General features: G+C 34.1%; 1 protein-coding gene across 4 annotated transcripts in view; it reads left to right on the top strand.

The window, feature by feature from the left end:
- The window catches only part of LOC128871695 (very low-density lipoprotein receptor-like), a 228,849-nt gene extending 211,852 nt beyond the window's left edge, over positions 1-16,997 (top strand). For all 4 annotated transcript variants that reach the window (XM_054113657.1, XM_054113656.1, XM_054113655.1 and 1 more), the window contains one exon: positions 15,210-16,997. In XM_054113657.1, coding sequence (XP_053969632.1) covers positions 15,210-15,254 — 45 coding nt within the window. In that variant the 3' untranslated portion in view covers positions 15,255-16,997. The remainder of the gene's footprint in view (positions 1-15,209) is intronic.
- The last annotated feature ends 5,402 nt before the right edge of the window (positions 16,998-22,399 follow it).

The following is a 22,399-nucleotide window of genomic DNA, read 5'->3' as shown; positions in this document are numbered from 1 at the left end:
GTCCCTCCATTTGTGGAATAACATCAAGACGCGCACCACAAATAGGAGGAGGAGCTCGGCCAAGCACCCAAAAAGGGTGTACGCGCCAATTATATATAATATATTAGGCCCGGTCGATTTATGGGGAGGCAAAAAAAAGCCCATTGCTCTGTGAAAATCATATTCTAGGGATCAAAATAAGAAACTTTTCCGAAGGAACCATACCTCTAAAACGAATTCTGATTTTCCCCAATTTCGGTCGAACTTTTTAGTTTATTTTCTCATGTAAAGGCCAAAAATGGTGATATTTTGAAATGATTGTATGGGGAACGCCCCAGGGGAGATCCAGGGGTGTGCCACTGGCATGGGTGGATCGGCCGTCCAAAGTTAGTGGGGGTCGGTCATACATTTGGACTCGAGTGGGATTTTTCATTCGACCCAAATTGGGGGACATCAGAATTCGTTTTAGAGGTATGGTTCCTTCGGAAAAGTTTCTTATTTTGATCCCTAGAATACGATTTTCACAGAGCAATGAGCGATTTTTAAATCGGCCCGCCCTAATATATATATATATATATATGGTTTAAATGTTTTTTTTATTTTCAGAATGTTTATCAGTTCTTATTCAGGCACGAACAATATTTTTCAGTCTTATCCCTTTGATGCAAAGTTGCGACGACAGAGGCAATCTTCGAAATTGGACAGTCTCTTAACCTTTTGAAAACTCCTTAATGACCTGGACTAGTAAAGAAACATTTTTTTTTTATAATTTAAGTGCCCTTTGCCTGTGGAAATAAATACAATAAATTAAATTAAATTTCGATGATTTTTAGAAGCATCAAAAAAAAATTTTTTAAGTGTCGAAATCCGCTTAATAAAACTAAGCTTTAAAGACAAGGATGGAGTTTTTCGTATGGCAACCGACCTGATCTATGAAGTGTATCTACTTTTTAAACTTATGCCCTGGTAACCAACGTACCTACCCACATCTGACCACTTGGTTGGTTGGTTAATGTGGTTATTCATCCAGAATCCAACTAGCACTTCCGCACCATTTTGTTGCCACATACTCGCTACCAACTTGTTTAACGGTTATTTACAGCATCCAGTCTGTGCGGTTCAGGAACCTTATCAGGTTGTTGGCGTCTAAAACAGACAGTTGTTCCAAACTCTCGAACAGTGGTTTGTCCAGAGTTGACATTCTCTCCTTCCATGAGACAGGGCATTCACAAAGGAAAGTGAAAATCGTTTTCTTTTTCTCAGGTTGTTTGTAATTGTGAAAGTATGTGTTGTGAGAGATGCCCATTTTGGCTGCTTGTTCCCCGTAATGACGGTCGAGAGTCTCCAGGCGTCCCCTCGCTTTATCTTTGTCATCTGTTGGTCTTTACATCGGACCACTACAAACTAACCTTTTTGTTCTAAAACGCTTTCGGCCGAGTTTAACAAAGCGCTCTTACCAATCCTATTTAGACACACAGCATTTGAAGCCAAAATCTTCTCTTTTTGAGCTTTCCAGTGCAAAGGAGGGCTTCCTCTTTCTCCGCAACTATCAGCAAGTATTGGATTGAATACTTTGAGCTCTGAAGCGATTGTATTCATTCGCACGTTATAACCTACCCAGAGGAGCTGTTGGATCTTTATTCGCTGCACTATATTCATGTCAGGCGGCCGCCGTAGGTGAATGAGTTGATGCGTAACTACCATTCGGTAGAGCCGGCCCGGACACCCAATATGGCCACGAAACATCAAATGATAGAATTTTTTTCTATTGGCTCCGACAAAGCTCCTGATATATTTTTGCCATGAAAAGCTCCTCAAAAATATCATCTGTCGTTCGGAGGCAGCATTAAATTGTAGGTCCCTCCATTTGTGGAAAAAACTTCAACGAAAGACATGGCCGTCGTACAACATCCAGAGGACGAATTACCTGGTGCGCTCGCCCAAGCATCTCTCGTATCATTGTAACCCCTACAGGTCACTAGGGGAGCATAGCCTAACCTTTCTTTCAATTTCATCTGCAGAAGCTGTCAGGTGGAGGGTTTGAAAGAAAGTCTTTTCCACTATTTATGCAAATGTCCAGATTTATCTAGAGCAAGACTTCGGTAAACTCTTTCGGTAAGCCTTTCTTACAACAAATTAATGAAATCTCAGTCATTGAAATAAAAATTTGGATCTCAGAAAATGTGTCTGACTCAAAACAAGAAACAAAAAAAACAAGACATCCCACGCGAACAGTGGTAGTAAAACGGGGCTAGTCGCTAATTAGGATTACTTCAATAGAAAAACTCAAACACTTCAGCAACCATAGCAACAATATGCCATCACAAAGCTCCAACGCACCAAAGTCCGTAGATTTTCCATTGAATCTTCCGTACTGCTAGGGCCCCATCAGCGAATGTTGTTATTGTCCGAACTTCGCGTCATAATCTTGGGTAAAAAAAACTTTTTTTTTTGTTTATTTTTTTTCTGACAGTATACCAATATGAACTTACTATTTTACGCACTCGATATGTGAAAATTAAAAAAGTAGACCATAAAAAGTTCGAATAGCCGGCTTTTATTATTCCGCATTCATTGCTAAATAACTAAATAGTTTCTGTTTCGTTTTTAGTTTTATTAGATTCACAGTCACTAATGGCTCAATTTTATTTAATGGCACTCAACTTTGCATCACCTTGTTCATTGCTTAGTTCAATTCAATAAGCGAAAATTCTCCATTAAAAAAATAAGTATTTATAAAAAAAAAAAAATTATATTTTAGCCAAAAATTGATTAAGGAAGTAAAAAGTGTTAATTAGTTTTTGTGAAATGAAAAGTTTTATAAATCGATTGAATCTTTGAAGGCGTGCATGTTTTTTTTTATAAGCATACACACATACATAGACGTGTAAATCAGTACAGCATTTTTTCCTAAATTCAACTAACCAACTAAAAACTGTTTGCAAAGTTTGTACTGGACAGCTATGCCTTCTGCATTGCTCTCAAATGTAAGTAGATATTTGTGGCACAGCAAATCCTTTTCTTTTTTTCTGTATTCTTAAGGCTTTATTTTTATCAAAGCTGGTTTCCCAAATGCGTGCTTACTAAGTGACCCTTACGCTTGTGCTGCTTATTTGTTCATATTTATAAATAATTATATCTATGACAAGACAAATATTTCATTTCCCAATTTTATTTACCTATCTTCTGCTGCCAGCTTTTGTATTTCGTGTACACGTTTTGCGCCGCCTCTGCTATGACGCTGAGCTTAGCATGAAATAATTATGAAATTCTTTATGCAGTCATTTACTATATTTGTTGTTGCATACATTACACTACATTCATATTTATGCTTTTAATGCCTACGAAATCTTTCAATCTATATTTATTTGTGCGTACGTATTTTATTTGACCAAGCAATTCTACCACTCAATGAAATATTCCATTTAATTTGGACGTTAACCTTGCAAATGCGCCATCAATCGGCCAGTCAATATGGCTTTTCTACTCCATATAAGAACATAATTATGTACATACATATATATGTACATTCGCATCCATAAATTCATATTTGCGCATTTAATAGCCCAATCGCCCTGTCCATTTGTTTTGGTTAGACAGTTCGCAATATGTCAAAATGTCGGAAGAGTGAGTGAATGCCAGCTTAACTAGGTCGGCTTCCACCAACACATCTACAAAAATAAAATACTCCTGCAGTGTAAGACTAAAAAAAAATATTATATGTAGTTTATGAACTGGTAAATATTTAATGGAAGAAGTGAAACTAGTTCCAGAGTGGGTAGAATTGTATCATTTGGAAAATGCCCAATTTTTGGTATATATATATAGGAATGTTTAAATAGAATATTTCCAAAGTGAGGGCTGCGCTAAATGATAATGAAAACTGGATGGATATATGTACACCTGTGTTCAAAATAATAGCAGTGCGACATATGGCAAAGTTTAGATTAGTTATGTATATATAATTAAAAAATAAAAATTTTTAATTTTTTTGTATTTTTATAAAAATTGGTATACAAAAATTTAGCTCACACTACAACAAAACCTATATAGCATAAAGCTTCAAGCAAAGATTTTTCAAAATTTGTATTCCGAAATTTTCGTAGTTTTCATTATTTATTTATTTTTTATTTAGTTTTATTTAATTTTCTTTATAAAAAATTTCTTTAAAACTTCAACCAAAGTTATGTAGAAAACTAAAAAAACCAACAAATTGGCATCAAAATTTCAAACTTTTGAGTCTCAGACTTTCGAAGTTTTGATTATTTTTTATTTATTTTTTTTTATGCACTATATAGCTTAAAGCTTCAACCAAATCTTTGTACAAAAATAAAAAAAAATTCAACATACTTTCGTCAAAATGTTTAACCTTTTAGTCCGAAGTTTTGATTATTGATTTATTTTTTATTAAGTTGCATTTCTTTACATTTTTTTTTGTTTTGACAAAAATATCGCTTATACTACAACAAAAACTATATAGCTTAAAGATCCAACCAAAGTTTTGTAAAAAATTGAAAAAGAAACTCACAAATTTTCCTCAAAATTTCAAACTTTTTATTCCAAATTTTGAAAGTTTTGTTTATTTAAAACACTTCTTTAAATTTGCATTAAAATGTTAAACTTTTTAGTTCGAATCTGTTGAAGTGTTGATTATTGATTTATTTTTATTTAGTTTTATTCAATTTTCCTTACCACGGAACATCTTTTTGAGGTCTGCGAAGAGCCAGCAGTCGCTGGGGGCCGAATCTGGAGAATACGGTGGATGGGGAAGCAATTCGAAGCCCAATTCGTTCAATTTTGCCATCGTTTTCATTGATTTGTGACACGGTGCATTGTCTTGGTGGAACAACACTTTTTCCTTCGCCATATGAGGCCGTTTCTTTGCGATTTCGTCTTTCAAACGCTTCAATAACGCTATATAATAGTCGCTGTTGATGGTCTGCCCCTTCTGGAGATAGTCGATGAATATTATTCCATGCGCATCCCAAAATACAGACGCCATAATCTTGCCAGCCGACTGCTGCGTCTTTGGTCGCTTTGGGCGGCTTTCACCGGCTGCATGCCACTCATCAGACTGCCGATTTGACTCTGGAGTGAAATGGTGGATCCATGTTTCATCCATTGTGATGTACCGACGCTAAAACTTCGACTATTGCGCGTAAACATGTCCAAATAGCTCTTTGAATCATCCATTCGTTGTTGTTTTTGCTCCGGTGTGAGCAAACGCGGCACCCATTTGGAAAACACCTTTTTCATACCCAAATGTTCGTGTATTATGGTGTGTACACTGCCTGCTGATAGCTTTAGAATGTCAGCAATCTCCCTCACTTTCACTTTACGGTCGGACATAATGATTTTCAGTGTTTTTTCAACGTTTTCCGGAATAACAGCGTCATTTGGCCTTCCAGTAGATGGGATGTCATCGGTGTCTGTACGACCACGTTTGAATTCGGCATACCAATAATGGAGCCGAGTCCAATAATGTTTTTCAAGCCATTCCTGGCATTGAACAGTATTTTTTTTGTTCATTAAAAAACAATGATAAATCAGCACACGGAATTTCTTTGAATTCATTTTTTTTTTAAACTCAAAAGTAGCGTCAGTTAAAGCACTGTAACTTGTAAACAAATGGTCGGATGAACATTTGATTTTGACAGTAAGCCTAAAAAGGTTGCCAACTTTCGAAAAAAATATTGATTTAGTACTAGTTCCGCCATCTATGTGTCAGTCACACACATTATTGAACGCTCATATATTTATTTTTTATTTTGCTTCATTGATTTTTTATTTTTTTTTGATTTTTTATACAAATAGTTCACACTACAACAAAAACTATAAAACACATAGTTTCAAACTTCAAACAAAAGTAAACAAATTCGAAAAAAATTTCTTAAAATCTTGAAAATTTTTAATCAAAAACTTTAGAAAAATTTTGTAATCCATTAAATTTTGGTATGATAAAGTGCAAGTTCAAAGTGACTCAAAATCTGTGTTGATTTTAGGTAATTTGTTTTCTGACGCCTTCGGATATTTTCTGCCATATAAAAAATGTTGCGCATTCATTGTATGGAGAAAACCCAGAAGACGATGCTATGCATTTCCTTACCAATAAATCGCATGTTTGGAAGTCTTTTATATGGATTAAAAGAGCACAACACATCAGCGAAAAAAAATATCAAAAATTAGCCGAGAGATTTAAGTCACTTGAAACTTGCACTTTATTTTATCAAAATTCAATGGATTCTAGAACTGCATGTCTGACATTTTTCTAGTGTTAAAAAAATAAATTTCATGAAGTATTTTTTGTATATTTTTTTAATTTTAATGAGTATTTTTTTGGATTTTTTTATATATTTTTTTAATTTTAATGAGTATTTTTGGATTTTTTTAATTTTCTACAAAGTTTTAAGCTTCAAGTGATATGTTTTTCTTCTAGCACAAGCTGACTCAAAATTAATACCATTTTTTTTCTCTTAAAACTATACTTCCGTAGATTTCTTCCAAACTTTGAATTGGTTTTTGATATTCGTTCACTCAGTTTCTTCCACTCCCAGGATTTTACTGCATTTTCTGTCATTCGCCTAAAGCAATGCAATATTTCGATTATTTTCCGGTATGGAATTCCTCTAATTTTAAAAGTGTTATACTTGTTGTTGTTTAGAAAAATTGTCGAAAATTAAAACTACAAATTAGTATACGTATATTTTTGTTTAGAGAATTTCGCGAATTGTTGCAAATCAATAGGCCATATCAGGTAAACTGGCCACCACACATTGTTGCAACAATATATTGTGGGGCTGGTGATGCATACGTCCAGCGACGCTTGTGGTTCACTGTGGTGTAACAACCACAAAAGCGGCATGCTGTCACATTTAATTTGGATGTGGTTAGCTTGGTCATTGTGGCGCCACTGTCATTGGATTGGTGGCTTCTGGAAGTCAACGTATGAATATTCACATTAAATGGAGCAGTATGCTGTGCTTAGAGCTGTCTGTGTGTGTTTTCCTTCTTTTTTTTTGTATTTTTGAAATGAAAATTTTGTAGCAAAAATTATAGCTGGGATATTTGGATTTGCATGTTGCCTTATTTTTATGTATAAATTCAACCCAAAATTTATTTTCATAAATTTGTCCACATGCGAGGCAGCGTATTTTGTTACGTAAGCATACAATTTACAGTTTTTTTGTTTGGTTTTTATTAATTGCAGTTTATTTCGAAGTGAATCAATTTTTTTGTATCCCAGCCACGTTTGTGTTAAAAAGAGGAAATCCTGTGCAATGCCAAAAGGAAAATTCTTTAACGAATGATTAGAGAAAAATTTTCAGAATTTTTAGAAAAATTTAGGGTACACAGCTTTGTAGATCAATAAATTTTGGGCCAATAAAGTGCAAGTTTAAAGTTCTTCGAAAATTGCGTTGATATTTGACATTTTTTTCTGCTGACGGAGTTTTCTTCTATATAAAAAAAGACCGTGTACGAAAAATATTCGCAAAGACCAATGTGACATTTAATCCAGTTGTACCAAACCTCGATTATCTTTAAAACTGCGTACACGAAATTTTTCTAAAAATTCTGAATAAAAAGTTTGAAATTTCGATGAAAATTTGTCGAATTAAAAACTTAAAAAAGAAAGTATGAAACTATGCTTTATTTAATTCTCGTTGTAGTATAAACCATCTTTTTATAAAATGTAGTGTATTTATCAATAAGTAATATACACTTGATTTTCTCGCTGACTGTATAGTAATATGTACAGTCAGTTACATAAAAGTGTAGCCGCAATTACAGGGCAGAAATGTGATTAGGACTAATTGGCACCATTTAAGACTGGCGCCTTGAAATTTATTTTTTATCGCGCTCCAAACTCTCTACCGCAAATTCATACATCCGCCAAAGGAGCTCTTGAGTTAACTGATCAAACCATTTAGAGTAGAGCACAATACCCATGGCCTGCACATCGTTTAGCAAAATCGTCTAAATGTGCGCAAAAATTATCAGAAAGGTTTAAAAATATCGCAAAAGGTTTAAATACCGCAGAGTGATTAATTTTGCGCCCGCTTGCCGAAAAAAACTTCGTGAATTCATTGTATGGAGAAAATGCGCAGCACGCAGGGAAGAGAAGTGTCAAACTTGCACTTTACAGGTATTGTTCTGAAACTTAAAGTAGTTAAAACTGCATTCCAAATTTTTTGTCTTGTTAATGCTGATTGAAATTTTTGCAATTTTGATTAAAGTGGTCGAATTCCTATAAATTTTGTGCAATATTTCAAAGTTTGATTTACCTATCTTCGAATTCCTACGATTTTCTCGCACATATACCACGTTGCAAAATTATTAAAAACACCACTACTTTTTTATAAAATTATAGTTCATACTACAACAACAACTATCTAAGTCAAAGTTTCACATTTTGTACAAATTTTTATGAATTTTCACAATTTCATCAAAACTTTCAAATTTCGAACCAGAAATTTGAGAAATTTCCAAAATTCCTTCAAAACTTCCTATCTTTGGCCCAGAAATTTTGGAATTTCTCAAAACTTCATCAAAACTTTAACCTTTTTAACTGGGAATTTCAGAAATTTTCAAAATTTCATCAAAGCTTTCAATTTTTCAACCAGAAATTTTTGAACTTTTCTAAATTTCATCAAAATTTTAAACTTTTGAGCCAGAAATTTCTGAATTTTTCACAATTTCATCAAAACTGTAAACTTTTGGGCCTGGAATTTTTAAATTTTTAAAAATTTCATTTTCATCAAAACTTTCAACTTTTCAACCAGAAATTTTGGAACTTTTCAAATTTTTAAACTTTTGAACCAGATATTTTGGAATTTTTCAAAATGTCATCAAAACTTTCTACTTTTGACCCAGAAATTTCTGAATTTTTCAAAATTTCAACAAAACTTTAAATCTTTGAACCAGGAATTTTAGAATTTTTCAAAATACAAAGTAGTGTTGATTTTTTTCATTTTTTTTCTATGAGGTATTTCGCCTTTTGTAGTAGCTAATAGATTATTTCAATTGAAATGCTCAACCACTTCAACAGCAAAAACAACAAATCTGATCAAAATATTGTGGTAATATATGTATATCACGTGCTGTATTTGACCGAGCTTCGCTTATAATTTGTGGTATGCGTCTCGGTGTTTTACTACAAATGTAGGGATTTGCAGTTTCATGCCACCTCCGAATGTTAGTTGGTTTGTTTGAGAAACCTTTTCGTCACAGAAATACACTCAAAGCTTTGCCTTTGTCTGTCGAAGGGCGATAGCCAATGAAATGGACTTTTCTGTTTTGTTATTCCATGCCCACAGGGAGCAGAGATTTTGAAACAAAAATGTGTGTGACTTTGAAAGGTTTTGCTTTAAGACCAATAAATTTTGATTTACCACAGAAAAATTTAGTATTTAATTATTTTCTTTTTTATATTTATTTTTATTAAGTTGTTTACTTAGTCTACGGCTATAAGTGACTAATGATTCAATATTTATGGAAAATCAAGAAAATTAGTGCCAGGCAAGAGAAGGAGCTAAGTTGACTATTTTTTGTTTTTCTTTTTTTTTTTGCAAAACTACGTACATATATAATAATATACACATTTACAAATTTTCAGGCAAAAATTTCAGAATTTCAGTAAATTAAAAAAAAACCCGAAAATTTACATTTTCTCACATGAAAGTAAGAGTGGAATGAGTTAAATATTCAATTTAGGGAACTTCTTCAAATGATGTTCGAGCATTCTAATTTTGCAAACTACTTTTCTTTTTTTAAAGAACACAGCTTTTTTAAGTGCGCAACACATTGTCCGAACTCTACTTTTGCTGGCTATGCTTTCTGCCGCATTTTTAGGCTTTTTTTACTTTTCCATTTCATACAAAGGTAGCTTAGTAGCAAAACATAAAAGTATGGTCGCTTTGCTGCCGTAGTGTCTACACTCTTGTATGACACACTGTATTCTACGTAAAAGTATTTTCATGTTGGCTTCATTTATAACCAACTAAGCGCTCATTTATGAATATTTATGCATTTCGAATTCATAACATTTGCAGAAATCATTTCATAAATATTACCAAGCTAAATGGCATAGATATTCCTCAGCAAATTAAATAAATATACATAAATGCGTGTTTGTGTGTGTGTGTGGCATAAAAGCACATCTAAATGCGGCTAAAAAAGTAATCAAATGATGGCGGCATTAATTTCAATTTAGTTATTTCTCTCTCCTATTTATATCCACATTCGCTTTTATATCTGCATACATACGCACATATGTGTAGGTATGATATTTCAATTTATTAAACTTTTTGCTGGTTTCCAAAAAATTCGTACAACAATGTTTTGCGCATCTGTTCGCGCGTAATTTGATATCTAAACACGTGTTGTCTGAGAACGTTAACAATTTAGCCGCAAAGCCGAAAAGTGTTGCTTCCGCTTTCAAACCATTTAATGAATATGCGCATACATTGCAATTTATTCCATTTTTATAAGTGGGCGTCTATTTTGCATACTTTTATGTTTAGCTTAACTTTGAATAAACTTATAATATCCAGCCATATCAAAGCCTTATTGATAGATAATTTAATTTGAATTTGAATTTAATTTTATAAGGCTTTAATGCAGAAAATTACATCTGCGAAGCAAGCAAAATATTTGATGATATTAAGAGCAACTTCAATTGATGAAAATTATTAGTTGGCCTTTCCATACCAGCCAAGAAGCATACAATACCATGCTAAGGATTTCAGTAAATTACAAAAAAATTAAATTTTCTCACATGGAAGTACGCGAAGCAAAATAGCTAAATGGGACACTAATTATTTTTTTGTATATTACAAAAATAAGTCAGAGGTTACATCTCTTTGCCACTTTAACTTTCTGCATAAGTATGAATAAAGCATGTTAAAGGATTTATTACAGCCTTTCACAATAAAAATTTATTAATTTTCAAGTGCGTAAAAGGAATACGTTTTTTCTTTCTTTTTTTTCCTTGTTCCCTCCTCTCAGGATCATAGGGCCGCGACAAGATGTCTTGCGTTGGTTTCGTATTTGATTTCTGACAAAAACTAATACTAAACCTAAAAGATAATAAATCATAAGAAAGCCATACAAAATAATATTTAATCATTTGAATTGATATTTCTTTAAAAGCGTGTAAAACGGAAACGAAAAAAGATTTTTTATTTTTGTTTTCAGTATTTTTGTTTTTACCTATTATTAAAAAATAAAAATTTTATTTTGCCCATGTAAGAATCGTTCAAAAAATGGTCTTCCAAAAACGTATTCCGGGACTCACAAGAGTCTGAATTTAAAAAAACGTAAAGTTTCTTGTTCAGTATGAATGTAGTTATCATGTGAACGACAATCATTTGGAAAAAAAAATTTTGTATTTTTGTCGGGCATTTAAAGTCCAAAAAAAGGGTAAAAAACGGTTTTTCATCTTTGAACAAGACGGATGTACATTTTTTTTTACGAAGCTTACATACCCTCCGTTAATTATTGTAACTAATACTATTCGTCGTGGCATCGAATTTACGAGTGACAAAAGGCCACTAAGGACGATTCTTGCCCATTCCTATTGAATAGCTTTTTTAAGGCGCAATACTGTGGGCAAAAAGTAAGGTGTATGTGGTTGTAAAATGAAAAATCTTTATTTATTCTTGTAAATCAATTTCATACCCTTCAAAATAATCCCCTCTCGATGAAATACATTTATGCCAACGATTTTTCCAATCCCCGAAACATGCCAAATAGTCCATTTCCGGTATAGCCATCAGCACCTTCTTCGATTCAGCTTTTATCTGCTCAATCGACTCGAAACGCGTTCCCCGGAGTAGTCTCTTGAGTTTTGGGAATAGCCAGAAGTCACACGGAGCCAAATCAGGCGAATACGGTGGTTGCGGAACGATATGAGTGCAGCGTGAAACGGTGCATTATCGTGATGCAAAAACCAAGAGTTGTTGGCCCATAATTCTGGTATTTTTAGACGAATCGCTTCACGTAAATGACGCATAAGGCTCAAATAATATTACTTATTAATAGTTTGGCCAGGTGGAAAGAATTCATAGTGCACCACACCACGAAAATCGAAAAAAACTGTCATCATGACCTCTATTTTTGAATGACTTTGACGTGCTCTTTTCGGTCTGCCCTCGCCTTTAGCATGATATTCGCTCGATTGGTCGGTTGTTTCAGGGTCGTAAGCATAAATCCAAGTCTCATCTTCCGTAATGATGCATTTGAGCTTGTCCTGATAGTCTGAAAGCATTGTTTCACACACATCAACGCGACGACTTTTTTCCAAGAAATTGAGAGTTTTCGGTACCAAACGAGATTTGACTTTTCGTAGGCCCAAATGGTCTTTCAAAATGGTTTTCACAGATCCTTCTGATATTCCGATCATATCAGTAAGGTCTTTAACAGTCAACCGACGATTTTTGAGCACTAACTCCTTCACTTTATTGACGTGTTGGTCATCTGTTGACGTCGATGGTCGTCCGGAGTGCTCCAAGTCATCAACACGTTCTCGACCCTCTTTGAAGTCTTTGTACCACTTATAAACATTTTTCTGCGACCAAATGCCTTCTGCAACATGCTAAACGTTTCCGCAGCCGAAATTTCATTCCGCAAACAAAATTTGATGGCACTTCTCTGCTCAATCAAATCAGACGTTGTAAAAATCGAAAAATGCACTCTCGGTCGTTTGGTAAACACAAGCGTAAATATATTACTGATAATGACATTCACATGAAAGTTGGCCCAGATGTTATTAACAGTGCTGCCAACTCAGTAAAAAAAATACCTAGAGCGAAATTTTAATCCCGCGAAGTTTGACAAATAAATTCACCTTACTTTTTGCCCACTAATATAGTTGCGTCCGCCTTTGTAAACTTGTTTGCAAAGAATCCTCCTGAGGTTCTTCATTGAATTTTGATCTGCAATAACTGCGGGCCACTTCAGCATAGGAATATTTTTCGACGGGAAAAAGTCCTTCGTACGCATAGCGCTGTGAATTGAAGCATTGCTCTGTTGACTCGGCCAAGACTCAAAAAATTCTCGACATAATTCAATAAAAGAACTTAACGCAATTTTCTGCACTCATCTTATGTCAAATTAAACAAATTGAGGTACTGCCACGGTAGCTAAAACAACCCAGATCATATGAGAGCCACCGTGGAAGTTTCGGGGGTGTCGCGTTTGTCGTAGCTCGCGAATATCTCTGCAATACTTCTGACAAGCACCAAGCCCATCGAGATTAATTTTTTTCCTCCTCCTTCTTATGGATTGCTCTTCATCATCCCAGAGCATGTGATTATAAGCGAATACGAGTCTAGCGCTTTGTGGCGAGATGTAAGCTTCGGCTAGCTCCATAATGTTGGGAGGGAGTTCACATCTAATTTGTTTAGGGCTGGTGTTTTTATTGGCATTCAGCCGCCTTATCTTTCTGTTCCACCTGTCGGCAATCTTAGGCTTCGGAACAGTTCTTTTAATTTTTCCATACCCATCAGGTCTCGCTATTTTGCGAACTAAAGACTCTCGATTCACTATAGTGGCATAATGTCATAGGTGGCATAGTGTCTTAAAAAGTTATTTTTCCCAAATGAAAATTATTTATTTGCTAATAGCAACTACTCAACTTAGTTTAAGGAATCTTTTAAATTGCAAAAAATGTAAAAAAAAAAATATCACGCAATTGGCAGAACAAGAAATAAAATTTTAACAAAAGCATTTCTCCCTCATAACTATTTCCTTCAAGAAACTCAAATTTCAAGACTTGAAGCAAAAGACAAAATAATTTATAACTACCGCTAGTCACTGCGAGCATTTACATAAATTGGAAGGCAATTCAAAAAAATCGTATGCAGCTATTTGGTACTAGTGAGGATTTGGACTCATTTGACCGATTTTTTTAACCGATTTTTGTATTTTTTGCACATTTAAAAATTAATACTTATAAAATTTAAAGTTTCGAATCTTTTAATAAATCTTCCTTGTAATGACTCAAGGAAGCATAACATAAAAAATATCCTGATTGTCTCGACAAAGTGTTAAAATTTAATTATAATTTTTTTACGTGAAATGTATTTTTATATCATATTTGCCTTCAATTAATGCCGCTTACTTTTATTTCATTCGAAAATTAGTGCTCCCCACTATAATTTTCGCGCGTATTGCGTGCCATTGTTTTTTTTTTTGTTTTGGAGTTAACTCAACTTTTCTGCCATGAAAAAGCGAAAAAGCTCCTCATAAAAAACCATCCACCGTTCGGAATTGGCTTAAAACTGTAGGTTCCTCCATTTGTGAAACAATATCAAGACACACGCCACAAATAGGAGGCGTCAATTATTATTTTCTTTTTTTTAATATTGAACTCAACTTTTTCTAAGAAGTTAGGAATTTAAGGGCAACACTGAAATTTACGAGAGAATTCGCAAAGCAAATTGTATTTACAATTTACCTGAAAATTTTTGAAAACTTGCATCTTAGTAGCTTTCATATAAATTTCTGGGCTTTTTCGAGGCTGAAAAATCATAGCGATTTTTGGGGTCCTGAGCTTCAGCTTTTTCAAGCTAAAGGGGGTGCCGCTAGTAAATGGCGTTTACGTCTTCATGATATTCCGTTGGCGAAGCCTTGTTGTTGTATTTGTTTATTTTGAAAATAGTTGGGTCTTGTAGCTAATATTTTTTATCGTAACTATGTGCGTGTGTAAGTATATTTTGTGCGTCTATTTTTTCTATGTGCTTGCATATCTTTAGTCGTGCCTGCATAGTCGTGAGTTAATTATGAGTTAGCTTTTAAGTTATTTGTGTAATATTTTTTTATTGAGCAGTTATTTTTTCATATATTAGCAATTAATTATGTATGAATATATTATATTTATATGTATTTATAATTCATTATTTATATTTATTATTTTAATTTCTTTATAATTTGCATGCATATTTTTAATCCCTTAACTATTAGCATTTAATTAGTACTGAAACCCGCTTAACTCCACAAGCTAATTTACAAAACTATATATTTTTTATACACTCATTATTTATTCACTCATTTTAACACTTTTAACCGCAATAATAATTTTAATTAAATTTCTTTACTGCTTTCACACTTTCGAAACGTCCGCATTAATTATATTCAAAAGTATTTGTACAAAAAAGTCTATGTAAACAATAAACTAATCTCAGCTCTTCTTTGTTGTTTCTACTCTCGCTTTCTCTCTACTCTCTTTGCAGTCCAAACAGCCGCTGAACGGCGCTGCGAGCATCGAGTGTGTGTGAGACGCCTGGTGTGTTAGGAGATTACTATCATTACGCGCATAATTATTATTTTTTAATTTCTTTTTTATTTGTTGGTTTCTGCTCATCAAAAAATCATCCAGAAACACAGTCCCACACATTCATCGCCCAAATAAACCAAACAGGCATAAAAAAAAAACAACATTCACACACTCAGTGGCTAAATGCTCAATTACTAAAAGAAAAAACACACCTAATTCATCTACGCTGCCAAAAAATGCATCTCATTTTGTAAATAATGAAAGGGAAATTCCGTTAGAAAAAACAAACAACACTAAAAGGGAAGAGCAGGCAATTTAGTAGAAAAATAATGGAGCAACACGAAGTGTATTGCCGCGCAAAGTGGAAAAAGTGAATAGCAAAATAACGGAAGCAGATGAAATACATAAATGGCAAATGAGGAAACTGAACGTATGATTTGTATAAAGATATATGTATATGTATGCATGTAATTATACATAAAGGCTTAAAAGACAGTTACGATATTAAGCAACTAATGAAGACAATTTAATACAATTTTACGTAAAAAAATTACCATAATCAAAGAAAAATAATGCAAGGTTTTTTAACGTAGCAATGGAACATGAAAAGTACAGTCATACAAAATAGATTTTTCTCAAAAAAACGTTGTATAAAAAAAATTATATAAAAAACAAAACAAAATTGGAAGCCACCAATAGCAATAGAGATGAAATGAAAAATCAAAAAAAAGAGTTAAACAAAAAGAAATAAAATTGCATTGTACAAAATGCAAAAACTTTGCAGAAACATGCAGAACTACATGTAAAACTAAAACCCTGCAACAGTTAACTAAACATTGTTTGAGAGCAGCATGACGTTGAGATTGAATCAATTGAAGTTTTAATGAAAATCTTGAAATACACACTAACACACACACTCTTACATACACACGCACACAAAGGCACCGCAGCACCCGGCTGAAGGAATTGAAACACAAACCAGTGTTGGAAGTCAATTAAATACACGCAAATATACGCACACATGGACACGCTCTATGTTACTCACACATACAAACAACTATGCGCTCTGGCACAAAGAGGATTGAATGAAGCAATTGCAACAGCGCCCATTCTGATGCAAATAACGCACATCAACTTTTATTTTTTGTCTGTTTTTTGGTGCGCCAATGCCAATAACTACATACACACTACGTAAATACTCTTTTAATTTGTTTATTATTGTTGAAATTTTAATTGAGTAAATTGAGTAAATTGAATTTCCAAACCAAAAAACAACACAAACTCTTTATATAATTTTAGGCGCTTTTAAAGCTAAAGTGTATGAATTGAAAATTTATTTATTGTTAAAAATATGTATTAAAAGAAAAAGCTACTAAAAAAATATTGAATATTTAACAAACAAAAATTGTAAACTAAATTTAATTGCAAACTGAAATGTAAAAACAAAAGGAAGAAATTGTAATTAAAATAAATTTGATGGGAAAATATTTTAAAGCAAATAAAATAGCATGTAAGTGGATTTGTAAAACGCCCACACACCCATACACTCACACTCTACCCGCATACACGTATACGCATACACCAACACCACAATAGGCATTAAAAGCAATTATAAATAATTGAAGACAAAATTGGAAATAACTAAAAATTAACTCAATTTAAAAATAAAATTATAAGTAAATTATAATGTGAGAAATAAATAATTAAATAAATAAAAGGAAGTGTAAAATGTTAAAATTGCAAATGTGTGTGTTTTATTACAAGCAGAGCGAGGGCGAGTAATATTTATTTGAAAAAGGTAATGAAAAAAGAGAAACACAAACATATTTCACAACCGCATTTTCTAATTTTCAGCCGATGCACATAAAAGTTTAGTCAATATTCCTCACACAATGTTTCCAAGCACTTTGTCGTGCAATATTTATTCAATTCTGATGCCTTACTTATTCCCCTGTAATAATGCACCTACAAACAATGCAATGTAACACTTTTGTGGCGATGGGGTCCGATAATAATGTTGCGCAACATGCATACAGCAACATGTCGCTAACGAAATTGCAGCTGGCTTTTGACATGGAGCGCTCGTGCATAAGTGCTTTACGGCTGATGAATAATTTTTTTCTTTGCCTTCTTTTAGGCGTGAGTGATAAACAAGAATTCATTCAACTGCCGAATAGTTAATAATAGATTTCTTGCCCCTACTGTCGATAGAGTGTAAAGCAAAAGGCTATCTTGCTACCCTATTTCAGTACTAGAGACTAGTACTAGTTTCACAGCGATGAAATTTCGTCAGCAACATGCATTTGGCTTACCGTGAAATGTTGTAGCAACATTGGTGGTCTAATGAGAAGAAACGTCAAGCATTTGGCAAATTTGGTAATTGGCAATTGACAAAAGAAATACATAATTTTTGGGCGATGCTACGACACATACCGGTCATTATTTCGGTGATTTTCTCTCCATTTTCTTTAACATCAGAAATGCCTGAACGGAATCGACGAAACCAAAATTGCACGTCATTATTTGTTACACTATCGGCACCATAAACACCATTCACAATTTCAGCGTCCTGCTTTGCATGTTCGGCTTTATCAAAGAAAAACTATAAAATGTACCGAATTTTCTCTTTGTTAACACCCTGTAACTCACAACTCAATGGAACAAACAAAAACACCAAACCAATTTTTTTAGTGTGAAATGTCACCTTGACAACGAGCTAAACTTTAAATTTGTTGATTTATACTTTACGAGTACAGCCATCTTACCCAGAAAATAATGTATGTAAATATTTAATCTTCCCGAAACTAATATTTTACATCAAACGCCTAAATGCACACAACGACTAATATAGTAAGGCCGCGCTACAGCTCTTCAAACCGCCCAATAGGCATTTATTGGAAAACGAAACGTTGAACACCAGTGGTTTATTAGGAACAAAGATATAAAATATTCTAATAACTTCTAAGTTAAAAACAAAATTAATTTCATTACTTAAGAAAAAATTACTGAAAATCAGGAAATTGAGAGCTCGTCCAGAGACATTGTACGACAAATCATTACCAACTATTTTTATTGTAATATTTATTATTATCAACAAAGAAAAACAGGGAAGACAATGAAGCGTCAGAGCGTATGGTGCGGCTACTGCCATTTATTTTTTTATAATTTTTTCGCCCCTTCACTACATGGAGAAAATATGCAATACCGTCAGGGAAAAAATTATCAAAAAGGCACTAGAAATTCACACCACACCTGCAGCTTATTGTATTGAAATTTAATGGGCTATAAAACTGCGTAGCCGAATTTTTTTCATTAATTCTTATTAAAAAGTATGGAATCTTGATGGAAACGTCGCGAATTTTAAAAATTTTCTAAGCAGTTTGAAATTTTGATTTATAAGGTTGCCAAAAAAGTCTTGCGGTATTTTTATTGAATTTTCAATTGTTCATAAAATTGGTTATAATAATGCGATTTAAGTCAAATATGCGCCGTTTTGTTCGATGACGAGTTCCCAACGAGATGTCAACTTCATAACGCCCCTCTTATAGAAGCTCGCTTCCCTATTGTCAAAAAACTCGGGGAGCCAATTTTCACAGGACTCTCTTGTGGACAACTTCCGACTACCAAGCTCGTTCGCCATGGACAGAAATAGGTGGTAATCACTTGGTGCGAGTTCCAGACTATACGGTGGATGCAAAAGAACCTCCCATCCGAGCTCCCGGAGCTTCTGGCGCGTCACCAAAGATGTGTGTGGCCTGGCGTTGTCCTGATGGAAGACAATTCGGCCTCTGTTGATCAAAGATGGCCTCTTCTGCATGAGTGCTGCATTCAAGCGGTCCAGTTGTTGGCAGTACAGGTCCGAATTGAGCGTTTGGCCATAGGGGAGCAGTTCATAGTGGATGATTCTCTGCCAATCCCACCAAACACACAGAAGAACCTTCCTGGCCGTCAATCCAGGCTTGGCCACCGTCTGGGCAGCTTCACCGCTTTTCGACCACGACCGTTTGCGCTTCACGTTGTCGTAAGTGACCCACTTTTCATCGCCAGTCACCATCCGCTTCAAAAACGGGTCGATTTTGTTGCGATTCAGAAGCGATTCGCATGCATCCATAAGGGCAAAAATTTTTTTTTGCGTCAAGTCGTGTGACACCCATACATCGAGCTTATTTTTGAATCCAAGCTTCTTCAAATGGTTTATAACGGTTTGATGACTCATGCCCAGCTCTTGGCCGATGCTACGGCTGCTACTATGCCGGTCTCTTTCGATCAATTCAGCGATTTTATCGCAAGAAAGAAAACGTTGAAACCATCGTTGTGCGGTGGAAATGGAAACTGTATCGGGTCCATAAACTGCACAAATTTTATTGGCAGCATGAGATGCATTTTTGCCTTTATTGTAGTAGTACTGTAAAATATGCCGTATTTTCCCTTTATTTTGCTCCATGTTTGCGACGCTATAACTCACGAACGACTAAAAGCAAACAAGAATTCATCAAACACGTGTTAGCACGTGAAAAGAGCTTTTGTTTTGAAGTGAGCTGTATTTTTATAAAAAATTAATGAAAATTAAAAACAAAAAAATTCAGAAAACTGGACAAAGTATAGCGTTTATATCATTTTGTTCTTACTCTCTTAAATGGAAATGACGAGTGTTACCCCCAAACCTTTCCTGTGCCAAATTCGACATTGACGTTTAAATAAAATCGTGAAAAAAATCATGAAACATTATACAAAAAATATTTTCAGAGTTCACTTAAGAATTTATTTCGTGCTTACACATTTTCATTCATTTTAAGAAATAAATTGTTAAACGGCGAAAGCAAAATCTACCGAGTTTCAGAGACCTTTCCTGAGACCAATTTAAACGCTTCGTACAAGCGTCGAAAATCTTACTCTATTTGCGTTATTAGATTCAAAGAAAATTCATAAAATATTGAAAAACGAGTTAAAACAAAACAATTCGTGTAAAAAAATTTGTTTTTTTTCTTTTTAACTCGTGTTATACCAAATTCGTGTAGAAGAATTTGTGTAAAAAGAGAATTAGGTGTACTTCGCGTAAATTAGGAAATAATCCGGATCCCTATCAGACCTGCAAGAAGTATTGCTAGATGATTTTGGGAAGTGTTGTCAAAAGAAACGTATCTGTATGTAGAACAATATTTTTTTAGTTTCATTATTACTTGAAGAGGCAATTTTTAATCCTTTTTGTTTTTTGTTTATTTTTGTCGTTATTTTATCCTCCTCGGTCCCGAGAAAAAAAACATTCACTTTCTTTTAAAATGTGTTTTTATAACTACAGCGTCAATTTTAAGAGAAAAATTTGTTTCAAGTATATGAAGGACGAAAGGACTATGACATATTGCAGGTGCAGCCCGCTGGACATTTGTAACTAAGTTGAGTAAAAAACGTTATAATACCAAAAACGTAAAGCATTCATTTTATTTAATTCATATTACTTTTAAATTCATAAATAAGTGTAAACTTTCAATACCAAGTTAATTAAAATGGTATTATAAAATTATTCTATATTAGTATTAATAGAACAATAATGAGCACTTAAGAGTGAAACTCCATGAAGCAATGCCGATCGTTATTGATGCACAGAAATATGGCACAAGAAATGCATTTAAAACTAGTCTTTGGATTGCATCCTTCTTTACGGCAACGCATAAACTTGGTTTTGTCAGAGACGGAACAAATTGGTAAATGTTTATTCTGCGTTGTTCTTTTAACTTTTTTTGTCGGAGGTTCATACTCTATATCTGATGAGAACTCTCCCTCCTTATCTATGGTAGCATCAGCAATTAAACATTCCGCGATATAGAACTTGAAGTCAAGCAGATCCATGATATTTTTTTGTTTTCACCACATGCATATTTATCTCTTTTATACAAAATCCAAGAGTTGCATGCAGCGACATCGACAAAGTGCCAAAATACCTTTAAAGGCCACTTTTTGGTGCGAATAGCAATCCTGTAATAGGAGACGTACCTATCCGCTAAATCTACTCCTCCCATGCATTGGTTATAACGTAAAATCGTATTTGGACAATCGATGTTGATGTATTTTCTGCCTACTTTATCCCATCGTCGAGCGGATTGAAGAGGATGTGATCCACTCGATGTTGAAGCTATTAATACAGAGCGACTATCCATCCACTTAACAATGCACATTTTATCATCTTCTCTTATGAATTCTTCGAAGCTACCTCTTCCCTTTTTTAACAACGCTTTGTCGTTCGATAACTTTGCCCGAAGCTCCTTAGTCACTCTGTTAAATTGAATAGTACCTGTTGCAAATATACCTTTATCCAACAAATACTCGAGAATAGCTGTAGAGGTAAAATAGCGGTCAATGTATATCTCACAACCTTTATTGAGGTGTGTAGAAAGTTTTTTTACTACCGTACCACCAATGCCCAAATATTATATTTATCAGGCTTTCCGTCGGGCCATGTATTTGCCCCTTGGTATATAAAAAAGTCCAGTATCAAACCATTAGTCGATGCTAAAACAAAGTTTTTCAATCCCACTGGACTTGGTTTACCTTTTACGTATTGTTTAAGACTCGTTTTTCCTGAAAATGGAATCATTTGCTCGTCGATGCTACATTTATTGGGCTTAGGTATCGATCTACACTTTCCCAACAAAACGTCTAGTACTGGTCGAATTCTCCAAAGTTTATCATTTTTATCCTCTTCGATAACTGACATATTGTCAACAAAATGCATGGCATTTCTCAACTTGAAAAATCGATCTCTAGGGATTTGGGTGATAACTGGAACTTTAATTTGAGGTCGATAATATATATGTATCCTTAGAAATTTCATGTACCCCGCTATAATATGAGCGCCTACAAGCTTTTTGTACTCAGAAGGAGTTGCGTTTAAACGGTTGTTGTTTTGATAAGCGTACATATTACTTTTTTCTGAAACCAAACTCCAGAAATCGTCATTGAAATATTCACAAAAATAATTATAAGGTGTCCACATCTGTCTATTTTCAACATCCCATTCAAGTTCGTCAGGACAATCAGAAGAATTGGTAAAGTTTTTTGAAAACTATTTAGATTTTCTGTTTTGTGTTTGCTGCAGAACTTCGGGTATGGAAGGTTCTTCTTCATCGAATAATTCCGAGGTTGTTTCCT

The sequence above is a fragment of the Anastrepha ludens genome, chromosome 2 (assembly GCF_028408465.1).
Source record: "Anastrepha ludens isolate Willacy chromosome 2, idAnaLude1.1, whole genome shotgun sequence".
In the NCBI taxonomy this organism is placed as follows: domain Eukaryota; kingdom Metazoa; phylum Arthropoda; class Insecta; order Diptera; family Tephritidae; genus Anastrepha; species Anastrepha ludens.
Note: the sequence above shows the minus strand (reverse complement) of the source record. Positions and strands in the feature narration are given on the sequence as shown.